This window comes from Zootoca vivipara, chromosome 3 (genome assembly GCF_963506605.1).
Source record: "Zootoca vivipara chromosome 3, rZooViv1.1, whole genome shotgun sequence".
Lineage (NCBI taxonomy): Eukaryota > Metazoa > Chordata > Lepidosauria > Squamata > Lacertidae > Zootoca > Zootoca vivipara.
The window spans coordinates 106674766-106702107 of NC_083278.1; the positions used below are offsets into that span (position 1 = coordinate 106674766).

At 43.9% G+C, this 27342-nt stretch overlaps 1 protein-coding gene across 27 annotated transcripts in view; it reads right to left on the minus strand.

Moving 5' to 3' along the window:
* Positions 1-27342, minus strand: part of NRXN1 (neurexin 1) — a 947796-nt gene that overhangs the window by 121847 nt on the left and 798607 nt on the right. For all 27 annotated transcript variants that reach the window (XM_060273115.1, XM_060273114.1, XM_060273113.1 and 24 more), the window contains one exon: positions 20121-20292. In XM_060273115.1, the coding sequence (XP_060129098.1) occupies positions 20121-20292 (172 nt within the window). The remainder of the gene's footprint in view (positions 1-20120; positions 20293-27342) is intronic.

A 27342-nucleotide genomic window follows, 5' to 3' on the forward strand; every position in this document is an offset into this window, starting at 1 on the left:
GAAGAGTCTGCTGGATCAGACCAATGGCCCACATAGGCTAGCATCCCATTCTCACAGTGGCCAACCAGGTGCTTGTGGAAAACTCACAAGCAGGACCTGAGCACAAGAGCACTCTCCCCTCCTGTGGTTTCCAACAAGTGGTATTCAGGAGCATGAATACCATCCATTGGGGCTCATGGCCATCCGTTAATTTGTCAATTTGTTACTTTTTCCGTGTATAAGACTAGGTTTTGTTCCTAAAAAAAATGCCCAAAATTTGGGGGCGTCTTATACACGGCGGCCATCTCCTCCCATTTTCTTAAATCGGAGTCTCCCAAAATAGGGGGCATCTTATACATGGGGGTGTCTTATAGGCAGAAAAAAATACGGTATTCTTCTGAAGCCATCCCCTTTGGTGGCCTCCTGAAAGCAAACTGATAATTGATAACTGAGGTGGCGATAGATCTCAGAGGAACAGCGACCACCGAGAAAAGGGAACCCTCTTTCCCTTCCTGCGGTGCAAGCTCCCTCCTCACGAAGGTGCTTTGCAAAACAAAGAGGCCACTTGCTCTCCAAATCTGCACACTGGGAGCAACAGCCTCTCTCCTGTACCCCCTCTTCAAGTTTGGGGTGGGCGTTTTCCTGTGCCTGTCTTCAGGGTTCTCCTCCTCTTTATTGCCTCCATTTGTCTTGTTTTGATTCAGAGCCTTTTCCGCGGCTGCAATCAATAATTAAAGGTAAAAGTATCCTTCTCCAACTCAATCTTACTCCCTTAGTAATAAGGGAGCAGCCTCCACGCAGCATCGAGTGACTTAGATGGAGAGACTGCTGTGTTATATCAGGGAGAAGCAAGAGAAGATAAAAAAGCAACAAGGAGGTGATAAAAAAAGCCTTTGGCTGTTAAATTAAAGGTCACATTATGCTATCATGCCTACCAGAAATATATTAAAAAGGGGCCTTTTATAGTAATGGTGAAACGTTTAGCTAGTTGATACTATACTGTGAAAGCTAAAATGGGCATCAAAAGACGCTTATATTATTCAGGTGTAAGAATGAGGTGTAAAATGGAGGATTGCAGGATCTATAACCCTCCGCTCTGCCTCATTATAGACCAGGGGGAGGGGAAATGCTTCAGCCCAAAGGGCCATGTTCCTTTGGGGCAAGCTTCTGGGGGCCACATGGCAATGATGTGCAGGGCCTGAGGCAAAAAAAATAAAATTAAAAAAAATGGATGTGGGGCAATGGATATAAAATGTCACCTTTGTTCAGCAGGTTTGTTTCTCCACACATTTCTCTCCATTTGCCATCAAGGGAAGCAAGAGGCATGATCAGAGTTGAAGGAAACATTCCAGCCAGGTGAAAACATGTGTGAAGCAGGGTCGGAAAGGGGCAGGGGTGGGCGAGGGGTGAATGCTCATGATGTAATTTCCCCCCTTGGTTTTAATGAATGCACAGGTTCTGCTTCTGAGTCTGTTGTTTTGTTTTTGCAAAGGCACCTTGAGTCACCTGCGATGAGAGAAGGGTCCCTCCAAACTCAATAATAATAATAATAATAATAATAATAATAATAATAATAATAATAATAATAGATAAATAAATATTTAAACGTTAGTTTATACACGAGCTTTCACACAGCAGCAAATTAATGCAGAAATGAGAGGGTCTCAGAAATAAATGCATGCGAGACTGGCAAGTTGTGGCAAAAAGACTGATTCATTCTGCCTCATTCTGACATTATTGAGGCCTCGCTGCATGCTAAAATACCCCACAGCAAACATAGCTCCTCCCAAACTGCACAGGGGCTCTGCAGAGCCACAGTGTGCTTAAGCATAGCGGCCCAATTGATTCTCAATTCAGAAAGGAAAGAGGAAGGTCATTCTCTGGGCAAAGCAGGGCAAATCAAAATAATAACAATGTTAAAAGGGAAAAGAGCCAAAGGGGCCAGCGCTGATGGAAAATGGCATTTAAGAGATAAAAATCTGTTCTCTGTCAGCAGCAGAGCCAAAGAAGTAGCCCTTGGCCACAGAAAGCTTTAGACTCTCAGCTACGTCTAAGAGTGGCATTTCAATTTGTGTATTTTATGCCTTGCAGATATTTGACTATAAAAGAGTAATACATTTCAAATTGAAAGGTTTAAACTTGTACATTCAGGGTTCTTTGTTTCTTTCTTTCGTGCTTTTGGCAAGGCAGAGCCACAGAAAACCATAAATTGTAGACGCAAAAGCTCAGCGAGATAAAAATCGCAGAAGCACTTGGGCACCTCACTTCCACAAGGAACAGCTCACAACGCAGTAGAGCCACGAAGACCCCCCAAACCACCCCACTTTAATGGACTTTTATCAGGAAGAGCGATAGCTACTGGATGAACGAGTGAGTGGCAGGAAGTAATTTGCTGCAGCAATATCATATGTTAAAATTACACCCAGTAGTGATGTATGGAAGTGAGAGCTGGACCAGAAAGAAGGCTGATCGCCGAAGAATTGATGCTTTTGAATTATGGTGCTGGAGGAGACTCTTGAGAGTCCCATGGACTTCAAGAAGATCAAACCTATCCATTCTGAAGGAAATCAGCCCTGGAAGGACAGATCGTGAAGCTGAGGCTCCAATACTTTGGCCACCTCATGAGAAGAGAAGACTCCCTGGACAAGACCCTGATGTTGGGAAAGATTGAGGGCACAAGGAGAAGGGGACTACAGAGGACGAGATGGTTGGACAGTGTCCTCGAAGCTACGAACATGAGTTTGACCAAACTGCGGGAGGCAGTGGAAGACAGGAGTGCCTGGCGTGCCCTGGTCCATGGGGTCACGAAGAGTTGGACACGACTAAACAACAACAACAAAATTACATCCTGCCTCCCACAAACACAGATGGCCTTCAGGGAACATGATATGAATTCATGGAAGAGAGGCCTATCAATGGCTACTAGATGTCCCAGACTGGTTGGACACAGAGGAACCAGCTGGGGAACCCTCAAGGGAAGAAAGCTCGAAGCCCGAGAATTGGTGGTGGGATGACCGTGAGTGATCAGAGGGAGAAGACTAGGAGGTGTTGGAAGCTTATAGTGTGCAGGGAGAGTCTGTGGCAGACGCAGGAGAGGATAGAGGCCAAGAGGCAGAGATGAGTCTGGCTGCTGAAGAATTGCAGGTGTCTCCCGCTCCTGCTGCAACAAGCTTCCCTCCCCATTGGTCTCCAGAACCAGGAGAGGCATGAAGAGGGGAGAGGAGAAGTTAGCTTCACGCAGGTGCAGATTGCTTGGGGAAACCCTTGCATAGGAGGGGTCTTGGGCAGCTGTGGGGAACCAGGGACCTTCAGTCTCAGCAACGGCTTCATGGGGGCAAGACCTGCTAGAGATGAGTTGCAGTGCTCATTAGGCCTGGCTCTTCTGTGCAGCTCCTATTTTTGCTAGTAAAGGGGAAACTCCAACTTGCTTGGTGTCATTTATGGCTGGCTCGCTCCTGTCATTAATAATAATAATAATAATAATAATAATAATAATAATAATAATAATAATAATAAATTATACCCCGCCCATCTGGCTGGGTTTCTCCTGCCACTCTGGTGCGGCCTCCAACCAAATATTAAAAACTGTACAGCATCAAACATTAAAAACTTCCCTAAACAGGGCCGCCTTCAGTTGTCTTCTAAAAGTGAAATAGTTGCTTATTGCCTTGACATCTGCTGGGAGGGCGTTCCGAGAAGGCCATCTGTCTGGTTCCCTGTAACCTCACTTCTCGCAATGAGGGAACCCCCAGAAGGCCCTCGGTGCTGGATCTCAGTGTCCGGGCTGAATGATGGGGGTGGAGACGCTCCTTCAGATATACAGGACCGAGGCCGTTTAGGGCTTTAAAGGTCAGTACCAACACTTTGAATTGTGCTCGGAAACGTACTGGGAGCCAGTGTAGATCTCTCAGGACCAGTGTTACATGGTCCCGGCAGGCGCTCCCAGTCATTAGTCCAGCTGCCGCATTCTGGATTTGTTGCAGTTTCTGGGTCACCTTCAAAGGTAGCCCCACGTAGAGTGCATTGCAGTAGTCCAAGCGGGAGATAACCAGAGCGGGAGATAACCAGCTTCCCATAGGTATCTGGTTGGCCACTGTGAGAACAGGATGCTGGACAAGATGGGCCACTGGCCTGATCCAAAAGGGTATTATTATGTTATTTTGTAGCATATTGTCCTAGACAATCCGCTACCATCCCCTAAAGTAGGAGTTGGATGCCCACTCCCATCATCCCTGACTACTGGTCATGTTTCCTGGGGCTGATGCTAGTTGGAGTGGGGCTACCTTTGAAGGTGACCCGGAAATTACATCTAATCCAGAATGTGACAGCTAGACTGGGAGTGGCCGCCGAGACCACATAACACCAGTCCTGAAAGACCTACATTGGCTCCCATTACGTTTCCGAGCACAATTCAAAGTGTTGGTGCTGACCTTTAACGCCCTACACGGCCTCGGTCCAGTATACCTGAAGGAGCGTCTCCACCCCCATCCTTCAGCCCAGACACTGAGGCCCAGCTCCGAGGGCCTTCTGGCGGTTCCCTCACTGCGAGAAGTGAGGTCACAGGGAACCAGGTAGAGGGCCTTCTCGGTGGAACACCCTCCCACCAGATGTCAAGGAAATAAACAACTATCTGACTTTTAAAAGACATCTGAAGGGAGCCCTGTTTAGTTTTTAATGTCTGATGTTTTAACACTTTTTATTATTATTACTAATATTCTGTTGGGAGCCTCCCAGAGTGGCTGGGGAAACCCAGCCAGATGGGCCAGGTATAAATAAATTATTATTATTATTATTATTATTATTATTATTGAGTCCAACAACATTTGGAGAGCACCAGTTGGGGGGAAACTATCCTACAGCTCAAGGCGATTCTTTCCCACCATCCATTCCACCTATGTTCTCTGCTCCTTTGTTTCCTTTTCCCTGCTCTCTCTTACGCAGGCTCTCTCCCTCTCTCTCACACACAAAACCCCACCCCTGACACCGAGCTGCTTCTTTTCTCCAGCGAGAAACCCATTTACAACTGCAAACCCCATTATTCAGGACACAAGCGGCAACTCCTTTGTTATACTTAACCATTTTTTAAAAAGGGAAATGGATAATCTTTCAAAGAAAACAGCTCCTCTGACACAATTTGCAAATCCACTCTCTCTCAGGAAACTACTTGACCTTTCCCACAATAGACTGGAACACAAGAAATTGCGTGAGGATATTGCGGCTGTCGCAGATTTACAGGTTCCCCCCCCCTCTTCCAGGTGGCTTCATTAACAGAGTCGCACGCGCCTGAAATGAATGCATTATTAAAATGAGCTGCATTGCGCTCTTTAAATATTAGCAAAATAAAAGCCGCTTTATTTTGGAAACCCACGCTGCCAAGGATGATAAAGCGCGGAGCTTACAAGCCAGCCCTGAAAGAGACAGCCCTTCAAAGCTAAATGTTGGAAGGTTAGCGATGCAATATTGATGATTTCCCCCGCTTAATAAACTTATAGGATTCGCAGAACGATCTGTATCCTATTATCGATCCCCAGGCAAAACTCCAGGAGAAGTTACTGGCAACGGATCAATAGAGGGGGAGGTAAACAGGCAGCTGTTCCTCTCGGTCTTCTTGATGGAAACGAATGCGTGCAAGAGCCATTTCCTCGCATCGGCCTGAAATATGGCGCACCAACGAGGAACACCGCGGCATACAGATCAATATTCAGAGGCCGAAATATGCACAGCCAATTATGATCAGAAACATTCGGAATGGATTGTTAGCAGGGAACAAAGCCCGCAGCCATATCCCTAGAATGAAACCTCCAAACACTGCTGCGCCTAATGGCCTGATGCTTGAGATGTGATTTAAAAATTAATAAATAAATAAATAAAAATGGTCGAAGGCATCTATGCTGTACGTGGCCCTGATACAGTGGTACCTCTACTTACGAATTTAATGCGTTCCGAACACACATTTGTAAGTCGAAAAAAATTGTAAGTCGAATCCCATAGGAATGCATTGGGAGAAAAAATTCGTAAGTCGAAGCAACCCTATCTAAAAATTCGTAAGTAGAAAAAATCCTATCTAAACAGCATCCAAGATGGCGGCCGGAGCTCCGTTTGTAAGTAGAAAAATTCGTAAGTAGAGTTATTTGTAAGTAGAGGTACCACTGTAAATCTTTTCTTTCTAGAGCCTCCTCCTTTTTCATCTGTTTCTGCCAGAGGAGCTGCACCGAGGAAACAAGTGCAGTTGTTCCAGGTTAGTACCCCAAACTGGGGTACTAACCTGGGGGTTCTCAATCTCTGCTTTAAGACATTGGCAGTAAACTGGTGTCATGAATCCCATAAGTGGAAATTTTCTTGATGGGCCACAATAACAGTATTGACACACTGCGCTCTCCCATATATCAGGGTAGTGGACAGCAATATATATATATATATATATATATATATATATATATATATATATATATATATATATAACATGTTTAAACAGCATTAAAAGCAGTGCAGCACAATATCCACGCCTGTCAGCATAAAAAAAAAAGGTCTTCGAGAAACGGCTGAAAGTCAGATCGTGAGGGTGCCTGTTGCATCTCTGCTGGATGAACGTTCCACAGCATGAGACCAGTGGCACTAAATGCCTCATAAGCCTTTGTAACATAGGAGGCAAGCCAGGCCATATGCACACCATATGTTATTAATTTGTCGTTTTTATTATTTCATTTGTACCTCCACCATTCTTCCAAGAAGCTCAAGGTGGCTCACATGGCCCACCTGATCTGGAAACCAAGCCTTATGAATTGTGTATGCCCAGCCTGGAAGAGACTGAGAGGAGATATGATAGTCATCTTCAAATATACAAAGGGTTGTCACGAGGAAGTTGGAGCAAGCTTGTTTTCTCCTGCTCTGGAGGGGAGGACTTGAACCAATGGATTCAAGTTACAAGAAAGGAGATTCCGACTAAACATCATTAAGAACTTTCTTACAGTGAAGAGCTGTTCAATGGTGGAACGGGCTCCTTCAGGAGGTTGTGGACTCTCCTGGCTTTGAGGTTTTTAAGCAGAGATTGGATGGCCATCTGCCATGGATGCTTTAGCTGAGATTACTGCATTGGCAGGGGAATGTACTAGATGACCCCAGGGTCCCTTCCAACTCTACAATACCATTATTCCACATTCAAAGCACTATGATACCACTTTAAAAAGTCCTGGCTTCCCCCAAATAATCATGGGAACTTTAGTTCGTTAAGGGTGCTGAGAGGTGTTGGGAGGCCTCTAATCCCTTTTTTCGGATTGCTGTCCGCTATAGACAACATGCAACTTACCTATTTCATTAGGTAAAGGTTAAGGGTAAGGGGCCCCTGACCATCAGGTCCAGTCGTGTCCAACTCTGGGGTTGCGGCGCTCATCTCGCTCTATAGGCCGAGGGAGCCGGCGTTTGTCCGCAGACAGCTTCCAGGTCATGTGGCCAGCATGACAAAGCTGCTTCTGGCGAACCAGAGCAGTGCACGGAAACGCCGTTTACCTTCCCGCTGTAGCGGTTCCTATTTATCTACTTGCACTTTGACGTGCTTTCGAACTGCTAGGTGGGCAGGAGCTGGAACCGAGCAACGGGAGCTCACCCCGTTGCAGGGATTCAAACCACCGACCTTCTGATCAGCAAGCCCTAGACTCTGTGGTTTAACTCACAGCGCCACCTGGGTAAGGTAATCATTAGGTAATCATGCAAATTACATTGCCATTAGGTTATTTTACCCTTTTCATTTCAATGCAAAGGAAACACAGTCAAATTGGGGGCGGGGAAGCAATCAATGTTGTGTTGCTTGAAGACTGAAAGCAACAACAACAACAGTGAATACTGATCACAGTCATTTGATTGGTTTCTGTTCTGAACATGGGATGTATATGGTGACAATTCCGTTTCCATTTCCCTCAGAATTCTCAGACATCCCAATTTCAGCTGCTATGGAATCTCCCCCAATATTAATTTTAATTTTCAGAAATCAGGATGAACAAGCCTCTGCTAGGGGTTTTTCGAGGTACAAAACGACTATGAATCCTTTGTGAGGCCTTAAAACAGTAGTCCAAATAAATCTTAGAAGGCATCACAGGGATTGTGTCCTGACAGGCAAGATATGGTACTTTCCTGCTTTGACATGATTACTGTACTTTGCCCAGCTCAAGTTAATTCCCCTCTGGAAAGGTCAGATATGTTCAGCAATATTTCCCTTAAACCAGTAAAATAAAGATACAGAGAGAGCCACAGCAGGACGCCAATCAGGAGTCTAGGCGGAGGGGAGATGGCTTTGCTTTGTATGAAAGGCTTCAGTCTACTTCTGTTGAAAATCCTTCCTCATGCTTTGCATCCAAGGAGATGGTATCAAGGCTACGCAGGTGGGAGATGCAAAGCTGACTCATTCATGAAGGTAATGAGACTGTTGGATGCAATATTGTACTGGGAAATTTAACCGCAAAAGGGGGGGGAAGCTAGAATTACCTCACCCCTAGAAGCATCTAGCCATTCTAGAAGTGAGATTGAACTGGAGGGTGAGGTAAACAGAGAGGTAGGAGTTTCTTCTTCCCCAGATGTTCCAAGAGGATGTTGCCCAGCTGCCCACCATTATCCAGAGCTTTCACCTCTATGTTTCTTCTAAGCACTTCCTTCCCTGCAAGCGCTGCCACAGCCATTCTGGATATTGTCTTACCAATCTCGTGAGCCTGGGATTTGTGTTGCCAAGCGCTCCTGCTCAGGCTGAGGGAATCGGTACTCGATTCTTGAGGTGGGATGGATACAGGCTCGGACTGGCCATCTGGCAACTCAGGCAAATGCAAAAGGGGCCAGTGCACTAGATTTCATTATATATAAAAAAAGAAAAACCATCCCAAAATGTGATGGTGTGTGAACATCAGTGCAATTCTGGGCTGCATGAATAGGAGTATAGCATCTAGATCAAGGGAAGTAATAGTGCCACTGTATTCTGCTCTGGTCAGACCTCACCTGGAATACTGTGTCCAGTTCTGGGCACCACAGTTCAAGAAGGATCCTGACAAGCTGGAACGTGTCCAGAAGAGGACAAGCAAAATGGTCAAAGGCCTGGAAACGATGCCTTATGAGGAACGGCTTAGGGAGCTGGGTATGTTTAGCCTGGAGAAGAGAAGGTTAAGGGGTGATATGGTAGCCATGTTCAAATATATAAAAGGATGTCATACAGAAGAGGGTGAAAGCTGCGCCAGAGAAGCAGACACGGAACAATGGATTCAAACTACAAGAAAGAAGATTCCACCTAAATATTAAGAAGAACTTCCTGACAGTAAGAGCTGTTCGGCAATGGAATTTGCTGCCAAGAAGTGTGGTGGAGTCTCCTCCTTTGGAGGTCTTTAAGAGGAGGCTTGACAGCCATCTGTCAGGAAAGCTTTTATGGTGTTTCCTGCCTGGCAGGGGGTTGGACTGGATGGCCCTTGTGGTCTCTTCCAACTCTATGATTCTATGATTAACATTGGCAGCAAGAAATCGCCCAGTGGTGTCTCCATCCACCAGAGGCACAGGGGAGGCTTTCCCTAAGTCAGATCTGGGAAGGGGAGAGAGAGAGAGAGAAGCAGAGGACAGAAGTGAAAGATGCCACACCTGGCTTTTGCTTTGGTGTGGCATTGAAGGAACATGGCTGTCTGTCTTCTCTTCCTCTTTTTGGTTGGCAGGTTGGTCTCACCTTGCCCAAACAGCTGGATTAGAAAGGGAGAGACCTGTCCCTCATCTGGGCAGGTGGTCTCTGGCTTCCAGTTACAGAAAGGAAGGCATGCAGAAGGGAGCAGCTGGCTTGCAGAGTTCAAACAATGCCAGACTTCCAAACTAGATGGAGAGAACAGCAGGGGAGGAAACTGATCCAGCATAGCAAGGGTGGATTTATTGACCCCAGTGCAAAGCTGCAACACCTGCTAGAAGCCTCCCCACCTCCCACAAGACTGTGGCATTCAGTAGTGATCAGGACTGGCCCAAGGCAGGGCAAGCGGCCATGCTTGTAACTAACTAGTGAAATAAAAATGATGGAATAATGCCTGGAAGAGAAGGGGATCATTCCCTGCTCCACATACTAGGAGCTCTGGGGTAGATAACTATTCACTGCTAACACACTAAACACGTACTTAAAGGGGTATTGTTCTTAATGCGCGCGCACACATGATAAACACAGAGAAATAATTTGACATACTGTTTGAATTTGGACTGCTGTGCCCTCAATGATGTCGTCAATTTTTGGTCCCTGCCTATTACTGTATGGGGACAGGATGCTAAGGGCTTGTGTGTAGTGGCGGGTGTGTGTGTGTGGAAATCACAAAATAGAAACAAAAAGGCCCCACCCACCCACAAAAAAATTTATCAGTGGGGTTGAAAGGAAAATGAGGCTCACATTGGGAATGTGTGTAAGAAAGAGATTAATATCTTCTCAGAGACCTGAATTATTTAGGTTGTGCCTCCCCCCCCTCTTTTTTTATCCAGAGCAGACATGAGTGTCACTTTTTCCATTTCCAATATGAATTATAGTACTTTTTTCTGAATTAGGGAGCTAAACAGAAGTTCTTGTCCTGAAGACATGAAGCCCTATTGCTCTGTCACAACTCACAACACTGGCATATATATATATATATATATATATATATATATATATATAGAGAGAGAGAGAGAGAGAGAGAGAGAGAGAGAGAGAGAGAGAGATGTGACCATTTTTTTAAAGCCTTATGGCCGAGGGATATCTCAGAACACAATGTCATTACACAGAAATTAATTTTGTTTGTTTGTTTCTTTCATATTTGGGATGGCAAATTGTCTGGCTCAAAGGCTCATGACAGCATTGAATTTATGCTGCCTTTCGAAAGGCCCTGGTCTCAGAGCTACCTCAGGGCTGCTCTAGGAGTTAATGGAAACACAATGCATCACCGGTACGATGAGACTGAAAGAGTTAGAACATAAGAAGGAATGCCTGGATTCGGCATCCTGTTCTCTCAGTGGCCAACCAGATGCCTGTGAGAAACTCACAGGCAGGATTTGAGCACGAGAGCCACTCTCCCCTCCTGTGGCTTCCAGCAACTGGTATTCAGGAGTAGTGCTGCCTTCCACTGTGGAGGCCGAGCCAAGCCATCTTGGTAGTAGTAGCTCTTGATAGCCCTCTCCTCCATGAACTGGTCTTATCCTCCTTTAAACCCATCCAACTTGGTGGTCATTGCTGTCTCCTGTGGGAATGAGTTCCACAGTTTAACTACGCACTGTGTGAAGTGAACACTGCATATATTTGCTGGCAAACAGAACGGTGCTAACTGCATATATTTGCTGGCAAACAGAACGGTGCTAAACACAAGCTCCATTGCCCGGTCAAAAAAACTCTAGGGCAGAACTGAAGGGGCACATTTTGGATGAAGAGTTTGGGGTGTGGGGTTGTATTGCACTGGACAACACTTCCCATGATTTCTCATCATGGGTCATGCTGCCGGGGTTTGATTGGAGTTATAGTCCCCATCACCTTTCGGCACCAGATTGGGGAAGGCTGGTGCAAGCTGCTGAATTGAGGACTATGGCAGCAAAGCCCAGGTGTGCCTCTCAGACACTTATTGGCCTGGTCTCTGTGGTGTTCCTACTGCTCCTCTTCAACCCAGTCAGAACAGGTGACCTGAGGAGCCAATGGGGGCTTGGCTGGCTCCACAGAACTGAGACCCTGGCTTGGATTCTCAGTCTGAGTCAGCTGTCCCACTGAGTAAAAGGTAAAGGTAAAGGACCCCTGGACAGTTACGTCCAGTCAAAGGTGACTATGGGGTGCGGCACTCATCTTGCTTTCAGGTTGAGGGAGTCAGTGTTTATTCAGCTTTTATTCAGTGTTTATTCAGACAGCTTTCCGGGTCATGTGTCATGACTAAACCGCTTCTGGCGCAATGGGACACCATGATGAGTGCCAGAGAGCTGTTTACCTTCCTGCTGCAGTGGTACCTATTTATCTACTTGCAATGGTGTGGTTTCAAACTGCTAGTTTGACAGGAGCTGGGTCAGAGCAATGGGAGCTCACCCCGTTGTGGGGATTCAGACCACCAATCTTGCGATCAGCAAGCCCACTATGACTGTGTGTTTGCATATGTATACAGTGGTACCTCGGGTTACAAATGCCTTGGGTTACAAACAATTCGGGTTACAAACTCCGCTAACCCGGAAGTAGTACCTCAGGTTAAGAACTTTTCCCCAGGAAAAGGCCCAAACAATTACCGCCCAGTCAGCCTGACATCAATACCAGGAAAGATTCTAGAGCAGATCATTAAGCAAACGGTCTGTGAGCACCTAGAAAGGAACGCTGTGATCACTAAAAGTCAGCATGGGTTTCTGAAAAATAAGTCATGTCAGACTAATCTGATCTCATTTTTTGACAGAATTACAAGCCTGGTAGATGAGGGGAACGCTGTGGATAAATGTTGGAGAGTATGCTTTTGCCCCCCAATCCCCATTTGAGTTTTCTAAGAGGCTTCTGTTTGGTCACTGCAGGATACAGCATACTGGAATAAATGGGCCTTTATAGTCTGGTATGAAGTTAATAAACAAACAAAACTTTGGTCTTTGCGGTTATAAATATATAATGTTTCCCAACCGTGGCTCTGCCATCTCTCAGGTCAACAGTTCAAGGCATCCTTTGGGCTTGATGCCTAACAAGATGCGACCTTGTTCTCTAAAAAGAAAATCGCTGCTATTCATTTCACCCTTTCTTCCCATTACAAGGGAGTCTTCATGCAGAAGAGCAGTCAAACGCACAGTCTGTCTCCCACCTGCAATCTAAAATATTACAATCTCAAGAGGGCTCCGAGACACGCTTTCCCCTCAGCCCCGAATATTTGGAAACTGCTCGAAGATACTTCAAGTTCTTAAAACTGTGTTCTTCTGTTCTTGTGTTTACCATGCTTTGTTATGAATCTTTTAAAAGGACTCTGCATTTTCTAAATGCTTTATAGCAGATCTGGGAGCACTGCTACTCATTTGACATTTCCCTGCCTCTTACAAAGCAGCGGCATTATGTCATATTTTTTTTAACCAAAGGAGGCGGAATCTGTCAGCGGCAGAGCAATGGCGAGCACATGGCACATTTTATTAAAATCTGAATTTAATTACAGAATCTGTTGCATCTCGGAAAGCGATAAGCCTTCGCTTTTTACCAGGTTCTCCAGGATGAAAAAGGGAAAGATGTGAAAGAAAGGGAGGGGAAAGCCCACAGCTACAAAACCGGGGGGGGGGGGGGTGAGAGCAAATGCCTGTCTCCCCTGACTTAAAGAAACATTATATAACATTATCAGACGGAAGAAAGCTGATAAGTTGTCAAATAAAAAAATGAATAAATAACACAACGACTTAAGAAACTTTAATAAAGCCTATTGATAAGAAGGGACTGTAAGACACTCCTTGGCAAAAAAAAAAGACAGAGGCAAGAAAAAAAGAAGTCTGTAGGGTGGAAAGATTTGAAAACCTTTGAAAGTGTATCATTTTTAATAGAAGGCAAGCTAGCAGAGGAAGACTAGGAAGGTGGCCAGTTACTTCTTCAAGGCTGTAAAACCTTGGCCAAAGTTGTCTTCCACAATGTTGCTGCAAAGTATTTTTGGGGGGTGGGCTTTGTACAAACGTTTGCTCCACTACTGGTGGTTATTGCATACTTGCTGGTCACAATATCTAAACTAAAAAGAAGTTTATTTTATCCAGAAGCAACCAGAGCGAGGGCAGGAATCGCCGCCCTACTCTGATTTGGCTTTAAACATTATTGTGTACCCAAATCTCTTGGCTATACAGCATTGCCATGGAAGGAGTGACTTTCTTGAAAGTCTCCTCTCCAAAATACCCCTAGGGCAGAGTCAATGCTCAGCTCAGTAACAGAACTGAATGGGGCGGGGCCTGTTCATCCCTACTGAGTACAGTATTTGCAAATGAGTTTAAATTGCACAGTGTGTCACTAGCTCTTATTGGTGAATAATTTTGATTCCTACAGTGAAGCGTACTGATGATAAATTCCAGAAGTTGCAATACTTATGGTACTGTAGATGACATTCAACACTAGTCCTGCTCGCAAGTAGATCCATTGTAGTTAATGGACATGACTCACTAAAGTTCATTAATTTCAGTGGGTCAACTCTGAGCAGGATTTACTTGAATGCAACCCAAGGAAAGCAGAACCGAAGCTGTAAAATACACAAAACACTTTTTTGACAATATGTTTCTCGTACTTCTTCAAATTAAAAATTGTACACCTGTAACAAAAGGTTTAGAAATGGTAAGCAGGTGAAGATGTCTGCTTGCCTCAGCAGAGAATTAATCAGGTTTGCTATTGCAGGAAGCTTAGATGATAAACGCCTAATTTCTTCAGTGTCTGTGAAAGAGGGATCAGCTATACAGTTCAAATGAAGAGGCGTCTTAATTAACCTGCTGGTCTTGCTTATTCTTAATTAAACCCAGAAGCAGGTAGGGGAGATAAGTTAAAACACCATGGCAACAAGTGACTTCTTAAAAAACAGGCAGAGAAAACCAGAGCCAAAATGAACTACGGGCACACAAATGGATGTGAATCTTACTAGAGGAACATCTGCAAGGCATAATTTGGTTTTAAGATATGTTGGTGAAAGGCGGTTTGATGTAGGCGTTAAAGCACTGCACTAGGACCTGCACTAGGACTAATAATAATAATAATAATAATAATTATACCCTGCCCATCTGGCTGGGTTTCCCCAGCCACTCTGGCAGGCCTCCAGAAAAATATAAAAACATAAAAAAACATAAAAAAAAATTCCTGCTACAGGGCTGCCTTCAGATGTCTTCTAACTGTCAGATAGTTGTTTATTTCCTTGACATCTGATGGGAGGGTGTTCCATAAGATTCCACCTAAACATTAGGAAGAACTTCCTGACAGTAAGAGCTGTTCGGCAGTGGAATTTGCTACCAAGGAGTGTGGTGGAGTCTCCTTCTTTGGAGGTCTTTAAGCAGAGGCTTGACAGGCATATGTCAAGAATGCTTTGATGGTGTTTCCTGCTTGGCAGGGGGTTGGACTGGATGGCCCTTGTGGTCTCTTCCAACTCTACGATTCTATGATTCATAGGCAGGGTGCCACTGCCAAGAAGGCCCTCTGCCTGGTTCCCTGTAATTTCACTTCTTGCAGTGAGGGAACTGCAAGAAAACCCTCCTTCAAGTATACTGTGCTGAGGCCGTTTACAGCTTGTGTTGACACTGACCTCGGAAATGTATTGGGAGCCAGTGAAGATCCTTTAGGTCCCAGTGGCTACTCCCAGTCACCAGGCTAGCTGCTGCATTCTGGATTAGTTGTAGTTTCCAGGTCACCTTCAAAGGTAGCCCCACATAGAGCGCATTGCAGTAGTCCAAGCGGGAGATAACTAGAGAATGCACCACTCTGGTGAGACAGTCTGTGGGCAGGTAGGATCTCAGCCTGCGTACCAGATGGAGCTGATAAACAGCTGCCGTGGACACAGAATTGACCTGTGCCTCCATGGACAGCTGTGAGTCCTAAATGACTCTCAGGCTGCGCACCTGGTCCTTCAGGGGCACAGTTACCCCATTCAGGACCAGGGAGTCCCCCACACCCGCCCGCCCCCTGTCCCCCAAAAAACAGTACTTCTGTCTTGTCAGGATTCAACCCCAATCTGTTAACCGCCATTCATCCTCCAACCACCTCCAGACCCTAACACAGGACATCCCACACCTTCACTGGTTCCGATTTAAAGGAGAGGTAGGGACCAAAAAGACAACAAAATGAAACACTTTTATATACTCAGAAAAAAAAGCAAATATACAAATTTTGAGTGAGGAAAGCATCTTATAAAGCAATGCCCATGTCTCAAAAGAGAAAATAATTCTACAGGATTTTTTTTATCCCCCCCCCCCAGAAAAAAAACAATTTTTTCCCATTGGAAAAAGGGAAGGGGAAGCCCTTAGTTGGGTACAGGAACTCCTGCCCTCAATATTTTTCATCCTTCCCCACTCCCCTCAGATTTTCTATTCACAACAGACTTCAAAGAGGTATTTTCACTCTAAGGGAGCAATGGCGATTTTCAACATCCCTTCAACTAGAGATAATTCTAGAGACAAGAGATTATTATTCCATTGTGCCCTTTCAGTTGCATCCCAAGAGTTCAACAGTTCTGGATTCCCTGCAGCTACGGTGTTCTTTGATAGTAGAAATGTGGCTTAGGAGCACGGAGTTTAATGGAAAGTGAGTTAGAGCTAGTCCACTATAGTCAGTCCATGGAAGAAAGGCAGCAGACTGTGGAGAGTCATAGGTGAAAAGGTCTGGGGAGGGAGCAGGTGAAGGTCAACAGCAGGCTAGAATTTGGGGCATCAGTAGATGGTGCTCTATCATGTTCACTGCTATTTAAAGGTGCACACTGTAAATCTGGGGTACCCTGCAGAAGTTGCTAGACTGTGACTCCCGTCACTAATGGTCAGAGATGATCGGACTTGTAGTCCAGCAAAATCTGGGGGGGGGCACAGCATCGGGCACCCCCACTGTAAACAGTGGAATGCAGGTCATTGGCTATGGGCATAGCATACGCACACACCCCATAAAGGGAAGTGAGATAGGGAATACAGAATTTGAGAGAGAGAAGATTAGAAATGCTCTTCAAGAACATTCGGTTATCTAAAACACAAACACCCCCCCCCCCAAATGAAGATGGTGTTAAATCGAGACAGGGATGGGTGGGAGAAAGCAAAGAACTGGCTCCTGTTGTTCTGCCATGAACAAAGGCAACATGATGGTACTGATAAAAGCTCAAAGAAAATTAAATACCAAGAACGATTGGGCTGAGCCAAGCAATAACACGCACAGGGGGATTCTGAGTTATGGCTGAAACTGTGGCTTTAATTAAGCCCAGTTGTAGCTGCATTGGGGATTGTTAAAAATCAACACAAAGGCTGCTAACATTTGTTTAGCAGTCTATGGAAAGTTTCCAGGTATTCCTCTTAAAAAGATATGAGCCAGAATTGAGCCATCACTGCAATTGCCACCAGCACAGGTATTGTGGCAAATCCAGGGGGCCGCACACTGCTCGCATGGTCAATAATTGCATGCATACTGTATGCACACAACCCAAATTCCAATGTATCTTCTGGGAACAGTATCTGTCAGTCTGAGGATGCTTCGTCACAGAGTGTTCTAGCCCCCAATGCTAGACACCTTAGAAGATCCAGGCTAAAAATTGTGGAGCAATCAAAGTAGAGTTTGCAACTTTGAGGCCTGCTGTCTAGATCCATGCCCATCACCAGCATTAAAGGTTGCAAGGGTTACCTGGATGTCAGAGATAAGTGGATGCCCTGAGAGAGTGGGTGGTCTCTGAAGAAAGCAGTGGTCAGTCCCTTGCTAATGAAAACAAGCCTAGATCCTACTGAATATATAACAACCACTATTCTTCCCTATTAGGAAAAATATTAGAGAGGAAGGTAATTTCAATTCCAGGTAATTTTGAAGGGAACCAATTATTTATTATCATTCAATTCCATGCCACCCTTGTTTTTGGACAGAAACAGCCTCGGTTATGTGGATACATGAAGGAATGGACAATGGAAGTTGGTCTTGCTGGACTTCTCAGTGGCTTTTGTTCTTGTTGAGCTTGGTATCCTTCTGGAATGACCAGAGAGGGCTGGTCTTAGTAAGTCTTGATGTTTCAGTGACTCCAGTCCTTTCTGGATGGCTAATTCCAGAAGGTAGTGTTGAATGAGTTCTGTTCATCTCCATGGTCTTTGGTGCATGAATGCTGCAGGGTTCTGCATTTTGTCTTCTGTGCTTTAAAATATCTATATGAAAATGCTGGAAGAAATCCATTTTCCACCATTAAATCCCAGGGAGGCTGTGGAACCTTTGAACTGGTGTCTGGAGATAGTATTGGGATGGATGAAGGTGGAACAGCTGAATTTTAATCCAGACAAGGCGGTGAGGGTTGAACAAGCAAGAACTTGATTCAGACACGAAGACGGTATTGTGGGTTGAGAAGTTGGCAATTGTGGGTGGAGTTATGATGCCTGGCCTGGATGCGCTGCACTCCCCTTGAAGAACTATGTGTGTAGCTTGCAGGGGCTCCTGAACCTGTCACTATCTTGGTATAGCTGCTGTGGAATTAACCAGAGTGATTGACCCTGACTAGAATCAAAATAAAAAAATTCCTTCAGTAGCACCTTAAAGACCAACTAAGTTTATATTTTGGTATGAGCTTTCGTGTGCATGCACACTTCTTCAGATATCTGAAGAAGTGTGCATGCACACGAAAGCTCATACCAAAATATAAACTTAGTTGGTCTTTAAGGTGCTACTGAAGGAATTTTTTTATTTTGATTCGACTCAGACCAACACGGCTACCTACCTGTAACTGACCCTGACTAGAGTTACCCATGTCCTAGTTATCTCCAGGCTGCCCAAGGAAACTCTTCCAAATGGATTACACCTGGTCTTTCAGTGCTTTCTTTGATGTGAGTTTGGTTATGTGATTCTCAGTTGCTTTTGAATTCAGTTGGACTTACTAAACCAAGATGCTGCTTCATGATCATTTATATTACTTGGTGTGTCGATGAGATTCATGTGTACATCTGTCACTTTGTGAGGGCATAACCCTGAAAGGTGGCCTATAACCCTGTTAGGTAAATAAAGGTGCAGAGGATTGCAAAACTCAGCTTTAAACTGCTGCTTAGCAATGTGCTTACAGGTTGGCTTGGTCAAGTCAACAGAAGCACTCAGTTCTCCATCTGTGAAATGGGAACAACATTAATCTTCCTCTCAAGGGTTGACAGACAAGATGACAATTGCAAAGCATTTTGGAGTACGGGAAATTGTGATTGGTTAAATAATAATAGCAATAACTGGACTACGGGAATTATACAGCAATGGAGTGACGTCAACAAACCACAATGCCTATCTACTTGAGAGACCTCTACCTTTCTTACCAGGGATCAGAGAATCCAATCCGTTCCACTTTGTGATTGTTGGAATGTCAACTTCATTATAGATCCTGATTGTCCAAGGGAGACAAATGGTTCCAGTGTCCTCTGGATTAATGTCCTTAGAATAATGCACACCCAGTTGGGCGGAGCTGCAGCAATAGCATCCCAGCAGAGATATTACTGATGGAGGAGAGAGCTGAGGTGACAGCAAGATTGGGGCTGTGCAAAGGCACTTGCAGGAGCACTGGATTGACTCCACTCACACAGCTCTGACTTCACGATCACCTCACCGCTCCTGCCCCCATTAAGCAGCAGAGCCACCATTGCCAGGAAGCTATTGCCGGCGGTTCTGCCCCACAGGGCAGGCTGCTCCTGGTGCAGAACTCTGAAAGCCAACCACACGATATGAAAACCATCTTTAAAATATATGACGCCTGGCTTTAGTGGTCTTACACAACCTCCCAAGACTATTTGCATACCTAGGGCAATTTTCCATAGCGGGTATAATCAATGGTCTGTCAACTGTTCACCTAGTGAGAATCAAAGTTCCACATCTTTGCGAACAATCTTTGGTAGGTTGGGCTGGCTTTGATGAGACCGCTGCAGGATAAATGGTTAGTGGGCCACAGCTATTGTGCTTAAACGAATGCTCTTAAAATCAATTCCATTCTTCTTTCAAGGCACCGCTTCTTGGCTTCTGTGCTCCCTTTAATACAAGTTGTTACTGCCCAATCTCTGCAAGCTATGGAAGGTTGGTTATAAAATAAGCACAGGCAATGCTTTCCTTAATAAACTTGTTCTGAACACCCACTTGCGGATTATTTATTTAATTTGACGTAGTGTGATGCTTTTGCCAAAGCCTTCCCCCACCATCTGAATATACAAGTATAGTAATAATTAAAGGTTTTGGTTTGTTTGTTTGTTTTTTAAAAAACCACTTTGGTTTCTCAAAGCGTTGATTGACATCTACATGACTTCAGTTTCACTCATGTGTCAAATGTAGTTCAAAGACAGTCTGTACATTTATTTTCTTTGCTTCACCTAGGAATTGTCATTATCACAGTCTACAAAACATTAACTTTTCTTTCCATGGCAGAAAAAGAACCTATCTGGAAGAAGCCAAGATCCCATGTACCTACACAAGCAAATCCACCACATAACCGTTTGTCCTTCCCCCTCCCTGCCAGAAATCCAACCGTCAGAATTTACATCCTTACCTGCTGGGTAGCGTTCTATAACTGGCCAGTTGTCCACCTGTAATGTGGCATTGCCACCACTTCTTGTGAAACGTACTACGTGATATTTCCCATCATTAATGATTGCGTTGACCTCTTCAATTGCGATATCATCTGTTCCAACATTAAATTTAACTCCAACTTTTCCTTGGTGCTGTAAACAAAAGCAAACGACAGAAACAACATGGTTAATCAGAAGCCCATTAAAAAAAGCACACACACACACTTTTAGGTGCTGTATCACGCATATAAAACATCCTGAAGACATCTTTTAACTTCTTCAGGACAAAATGTGGCGGTAAGAATCCTCTGGACCAGGAATGAACAATTTGTGATTGGGAATGGAGAAAACTTGTTTCTATACAAACAAGGAATTCCATGTTTCCAGTCATATCCCTTTGCTACCTACCCTGGCTCATTCAACTTTATTGTCTTAGAAACTATGAACCAAGGATAACCACCACAAGGTTTACACAAACAGAGACCCTGTGCACAAGTCAACATCTCTTGACCTGGCCTGAAGGTTATTCACTTCTTTTCATTCATTTCAACCACTGATTCACCCCCTTGACAACACAGGGCAAACAGAGGCAGGGGTGAGTTTCCTGGTTCTTATGCCTAGGATAAATGACTCTGTAAGGAGTCTGTGCAGTTTTATAAAACAGGAAGACATTGAAAAGCAAAACATAGTCTAAGGTGCTTCTTGGGGTATTGGGGCTCAGAAGGTCAGAACTCTGAATAGTCACTCGCTCCAAAACTTGAAGCTAGTTGAAATTCATTGGGAAACTAAAATCGCTCTGCTAAGGATACCGAAAGCCAGATCTTAGTGGATTGGAAAAGTCACACAGGACCAGATCAAATAGCACCTGTCCCTGCATCAACCCATAAACATGATAGGATGAAACATGTGTATTGCCCCTCTTCCCCTCCTTCCTGATTCTCTTGCCCACCCTTCAGTGTCTTTGGATGTCCAGTAGCATTCAAACAGGGCTTCCTTATGAAAAATCTGGTGCAAGTGGGATCATTGCACATGAGAGATATTCTAGGGGAAAAAACTCAGGGACTGACCATGAAATCAAGTCCTATTCAAAAGTTACGCCCCAGCAAGAATACTGGAGATGGCCTGGGTGTGCCAGAAGGCATAGAAAGAAGGGGTGACACTCTCTCACTCTATGGCAGCCGTCCTCATCATGGTTCCTTCCGTATGCTTTGGACTACAACCTCCATCATCCTTGACCCTTGACTCCACTGGCTGGAGTTGATGGGACTTGTAGTGAAAAACATCTGGCGGGCACCAGGGTGAGAAAGTTGCTTGATATAACACTCGTGAGATAGGTTACTTGCAGTCTGACCAATGGATCTTTAGCGAGAAGAGGAACCACTGTAAGAGTCAGCCATGAAAGGACAAAATTCTTTCATCTCTAATTAAAGCAACAACACAGAACTGTAGTGGTATCACTGGAAATAGCTGATTTATCTACAAACAACATTGCCCCTTCTTCGAGACAAGTATCCACTCCAAATGCTATTATCCATTTTAATTATTATTGAAAAAGCATCCGTAGCGTGGCATTTATAGCTTAATGAAGTATCTTGCCATGTTCATTTAAAAATACTGACTAAAGCAATTATTGATCTCTGTTTCCACAGAAGACAGGCGAAATGCTTCATTTCTGAATAATGACTCTTAGAAAACTAAAATGAGAAAGAAGCAACATCGCAGAGCGTGTGTTAGGGGAAAAAAAGAAAGGAAGAAAAGGAAGAGGTTACTGCTGGAGCCTGACTAAATAAATGAGACGGCGGCACCTAATTCTAGAAATGTGTTGTGGCTGCCATTGAAATGTCCTCAGGTTCAAGAACCGATAAAAAAATTCTTCATTTTAGCAAAAAAGAAAAATTCCTTATTCTACAACCTCTTGATCTTTTCTCTCTTTCTCACTGCAAAACCATTTTTCATCTCTAATGTAAGATCACATAGCTCTAATGCCCACACAGCTACATAGATGTTTCTCTGCACAGACCTCAATGTGGAACAGTCTTCCCCAGAAATAAGGTGAATACATTTATATGACAAATGCTGAAAATGTTTCAGTTCACCATGACTTTTGCTTGAAATTGTTTTTTTTTAAGTTATTGAACACACCAAGGCTTACTTCTGAGGAGACAGGCATAGGATCACCCTATTTGAGTTACTTCTTGTTCATATTCAATTCCAAAACCAAACTGCTTGAGAACGTGAATTCTTCCTGACATTTCTTAAAAGTTAACCGACAAATTGTGCAATTCACATGTTTTAATCACCCACTTACTCTGCTATTCATATTCAACAGAAAATGTACAAGATGCTAAATTGCTCTTGTGATGTAGCAATCACCCCTTTCACAAAATTATTAAACATACAAGAACTTTTCTAAAGGCACGTGACTCTAAAACACATGTACTTTACTCAAAGTTTTCCCTTCTGAAATCAAATGCTTTGACATAAAAAAACACATACACCAAAACAAAAACCTAGCTGATTTTTTTATGATGGTCGATAATCATGGTATTCACACACACACAGCAATGCTTTCCCTACTTGCCTTCATTTGAGTCCTATGTAAAAATTTACAAATAGAGGGAAAAGAAGCAAAACACCTTTTAAATGAAATTGAGCAGGTGCATGCAAATGATTTTAACCAGACACATGTCAGAGCCTTATGTGGGGGGGGGGAGAAGAAGAAGAAGAAGAAGAAGAAGAAGAAGAAGAAGAAGAAGAAGAAGAAGAAGAAGAAGAAGAAGAAGAAGAAGAAGGCCAACAGAACAGAAAAAATGAAAATAAATCGAAGGGTGCATGAAAATAATTTTGGTCTGAAAAATAATCGACGTTTCTCTTTGTTTTACATGTAATTCCTCAATTCTTTGGAGAACTTTATAATGAGCCTTATGGTGAGTGAATACGGACTGTAGAGGGATTCCTTGACCTAGACAACTGCCTGCAAAGGTGGAGAGAAGATTTATATCTTCTTTCTAATAATACACACACAAGGAGATTTTACAAGTTTTAATCCTACAACAACTGGAGGAAACCACATTGGCTCTCCTTGCATGAAGGCACCCATTCTTTCTGTATGCATGAGTAGACATGCGTGCATGCGTGAGTAGACATGCTTGGCCTTCTGAGCTCAAAACTGGTGGCTAATCAGTAGGCTTTCTCGCTGTTTTTTAGAAGGACACACACATTTCTCCAGTCAAGGACCGTACCATGAAGAGACAGAAAGTCTGCAAGCTCAATAACAGAGCATCTGCCTTGCATGCAAAAAGTCTCAGGTTCAATCCCTTGATATCCAGGAGTCACCAGTGGGATGGCCTTCCTCGCCTGCTTTCCGAGTGGGGAGCATCTCTACTGGTTCCTGAGATTGGTGAGCTTGGCATGGTGCAGGCAGAGCAACAGAAACATCAGATTGTGGACTGCTGCATTCACACAGTGCTGAGCTTCCCACACCTCTCCTATTCACCAACATTCAGCAAGTCTTGGGGTTTAGGAAGACAGGTGAGCGATGCCACCTTACCTGAGCTGACCCACCATCCACTACCGCTGGTATCTTCAGACAGGGCTGGGAAAGACTCCCTCCTGAAACCCTGGAGAGCTACTTCCAGTCAATGTAGATCACACTGAACTAGATTAACCAATGGTCTGACTCAATATTAGGCTGCTTCCTGTACACCTGAGCTGGTCTAAAAGCACAGAACTTTACAAATGATGTCCCTATTTCCATTGGAGAAATGTTGGAGGGTATGAAAACGGTGAGTTCTGGGCCAGGTGCAAAAGTCATTAAAACTAGTACACGACCATAGATGAATGGCAAATGAAGATAATGGACTTTATGGAATTTGCCAAACTGACTGGGAGACTCCGTGATCAGGAGGAAGAGACGGTGGAAGAAGATTGGAAGAAATTTAAATTATATTTGAAAAAAATATTGTGATATTTAATATATTATATTCCTTAGGGAAGTTGTTATAGGCTTTTGGCATGAATGGTAAGATGTAGGTGAATTTTAGGTTTTTTTAAGGTAAAAATTTGAAGATGGATAAAATTTTGAAAATTGCCAAAGATGATTAGAATTGAAATTCAGATGGCGTTACGAATTGTAAGAATTTACATATATGCTAATTTTCTGATTTTTTTTCTTTTTCTTTCTATAAAATGAATGAAAATTATTTTTTATAAAAAAACTAGTACAAATTAGAAGAACAGAATGCAACATAACATTCTGAAACTGTGCAAAAAGCCCTGGGTACCAGAGATCTAGCACTTTGGGTTCGTCATTTCCCCATTTGACTTTTAGTCATTGGGTTAGATCCCCAAAAAGGTGCCCATATACTCATGGAAGACCCTTTCATGAGCAAGAGGATACCCTCGGCTCCATCTCATTGGGTTGATGGCCTCTTGCCTCTTAAATTGTCTCGTTTTTACACGTTTAGTTTATGCTGGGCGATTTGTGCTTCTGCTGGCTTTTGAGTACCTTTATGAAGCAAGTGTTTTAGATGGCTTTAATTTCTACCAAAGTGGTTACACCTTGATGCACATTTTGTAAGCCACTTTGTGGCTTTAAAAGTGGGATATAACCCCGTTAAATAATAAATGAATACACGTTAGAAAATTTCCTCCCCTCGATAAATTTTCATGGTGTATTAAAAAGGAAAGACTAATTAATTCTAATCCTAACGGTGGGTGGAGCAGGGTAAAACAGATTGATAAAACATGTACTAAAAATGCTGTTTCTGCTTCTTAACCCTGACAAGCCTCAAAAGAATAATAAAGTACAGTCATAAAATATGGTGCTTAAGCTTCCGTTAACTGTTACTTTTCTCCCTAAAGTTATCTGATTTCTCTGCCAAATTACAAAGTACAATGAAGAAGGCATTTTCCCGTGAAGCATAAAAAACCCCCAAGTTAGATTGAGGTGTCACTATCAACTGCTGTTTACAGAACAAGGCATACATATCCCAGAATTAATCGGAGGAAGGTTAGAGCTGAACAAAATCTCACATCAGACAAATAATAATATTTTTATTTATTTATACCTCCAAGGAAGGAGAGTCCACAACCTCCCGTGGGAGACTGTTTCACAGTTGAACAGCTCTCAGTCAATGCAACCCAACTTCTTCTTCTTCTTTTTTTAAAAAACAACCCATAAGTTTCGACCCTGATTCCAATAGGAGGTGGATTGCAAGCAACTTCTGTTTTTACCTAAAAGAGTAAACACACAGTCTAGCCCTCAAAGGCAGGGCTACCAACAGTCCATTACAGATCCGCCTAGTGCCTTCTACATTCTTTCGAGTTGTGCTCTTCATCCTACGGGTTCTGTCCTTTCTCACCCTCTCCCGTTCCCCCCAACCCCTGTTCCATTAATGCATCAATATTTTTTTTTTAAAAAAAGGTAAAGTTGAAACAAGCCTGAAAGCAGAAAAGAAAAAGAACAAAAAAAAAAGAAAAATAAATAAATAAGAATCTTCATGCTCTTTCCTCTAACTTCTGAGAGAATATAGTTACTCACATCTAATCTTCTCATTAAATTTATCCCTGTGCTGAAGACTCATTCGTTACTTAAGCTCCATTTGGGGGTCAGAAAATTGGCCTGAAGAGCAATTTAAGTCATGCACAAGCTTTATGTCATCATTATGACCTAGGTAAGATGCGAGGAATCTGTTGGGAAAGAACATCCATTTTCCTGCAATGTTCTTTTTTTAAAAAATAGCTGAGACTAAGATTAATTCTTTTTAAAAGAAACCTAATGAAATTATGTTGGGGAGGCTTCCCCAGGCCATTTCCCCCCTGTCAAATATTATTTCCTCCCAGTAAGTGCTAGTAACCCATTTGTGTGGCGAGGCCCTGAGCCCCAGCATATTTTGAGTTAACGGGATAAATAAGACCACAACTTTATTGGTTACAGATGTGAGCAGTTTGGCTTAGGCATTGGGTGAAACCAGATTTTATCTTGACTCCTGCACACCCACCGGAAGTCTCTTAAGGGTCAACCACTGATAGGGGGAGCCCTATGATATACATCAATTAAGAGCACCCCCAGGGTCCCCGATGGGGTTGTGGCATCGCCCTAGCCCATGCCCAGGCTTTGGACAGGATCCACACATTCCGGATCCCTTTAACAGGATCCCTTTAATGAGGAGGGGCAGCCAGAGTCAACAAGCTCCCTTCCCGTGATCCAGGCTTACCCAATGCCTAACCTTACAAAGTTGTGGCGATTTGCTACAAGGCAGGCGGAAACCAAATGGCTGGTCCCAATTTGCCAAGTGGAAAAATTCCTACCTGGCCCCAACAATAAGGCGATCAACATTCGTTCGTAGCAAGGCCGACGTCAAGGAACGCATAAAAAGAGGGCGGGTGGGCTGGGTGATCCGACGATGAGGCGAAAAGGAGGTCACCCCCCCCCAGCCGTGCCACAGTTTAAACGGCAGCAGCCACCCCCCTGGCTAACCTGATTGGTCAGCTGGGGGGGCGTGGCATGGCTGGGAGTCCCGATGATGTGGGCGCCATCCCTCCGTCCACTGCCGGGTCATAGGGAGGTCCTGAAAGCCTGCCCACAACTCTGCCCTGCTGGGGAAGGGGAGCGGTCCTGCTGGGAAGATAGCATAGTGTATCCACTCATTCAATGAGCTGCTTCTGCTAATATTATGGCTTCCGGTGCCTAAGATAAGAACTATGATAAGCTCTAAGACTACGACCCAGCATTTGTATTGCAAATCAAGTTGTAATCCGAGTGTTCGGTTTTGCGCCTAAACACCCCGTGATCCACCTTTTTAAAAAAATAAAAATAAAAAAACAACCCCAACCACAAGATGGTAGAAGCAGCTTCATCAGAACAAACCTATTCCCTGCAGCAGTAGCTTTTTAAACAAAAAAAACAAAACCATTCTCCGAAACAATAAAAATTGCACCGTCAGTCAGACATGAATGAGCATGTGCAAATTTGCCTGGAAAGTGCTTTTTCTCAAGGAAGAGCTCATATAAACCAACCTCGTAATGCTTACAACCTTTGTCCACTTTCACAGAAAGCAATAATACTGAAACTCCCAATGGGGTGTTGTGTGGAGAATCAAGTTAAAAATCTTTCAACCCTGTTGGTTTGTGTTCTGGAAATGTGGTTCCCGGAGATGCGACAGATGCAAACGAAGACTAAGTAATTTTAGCTGTGCTGTC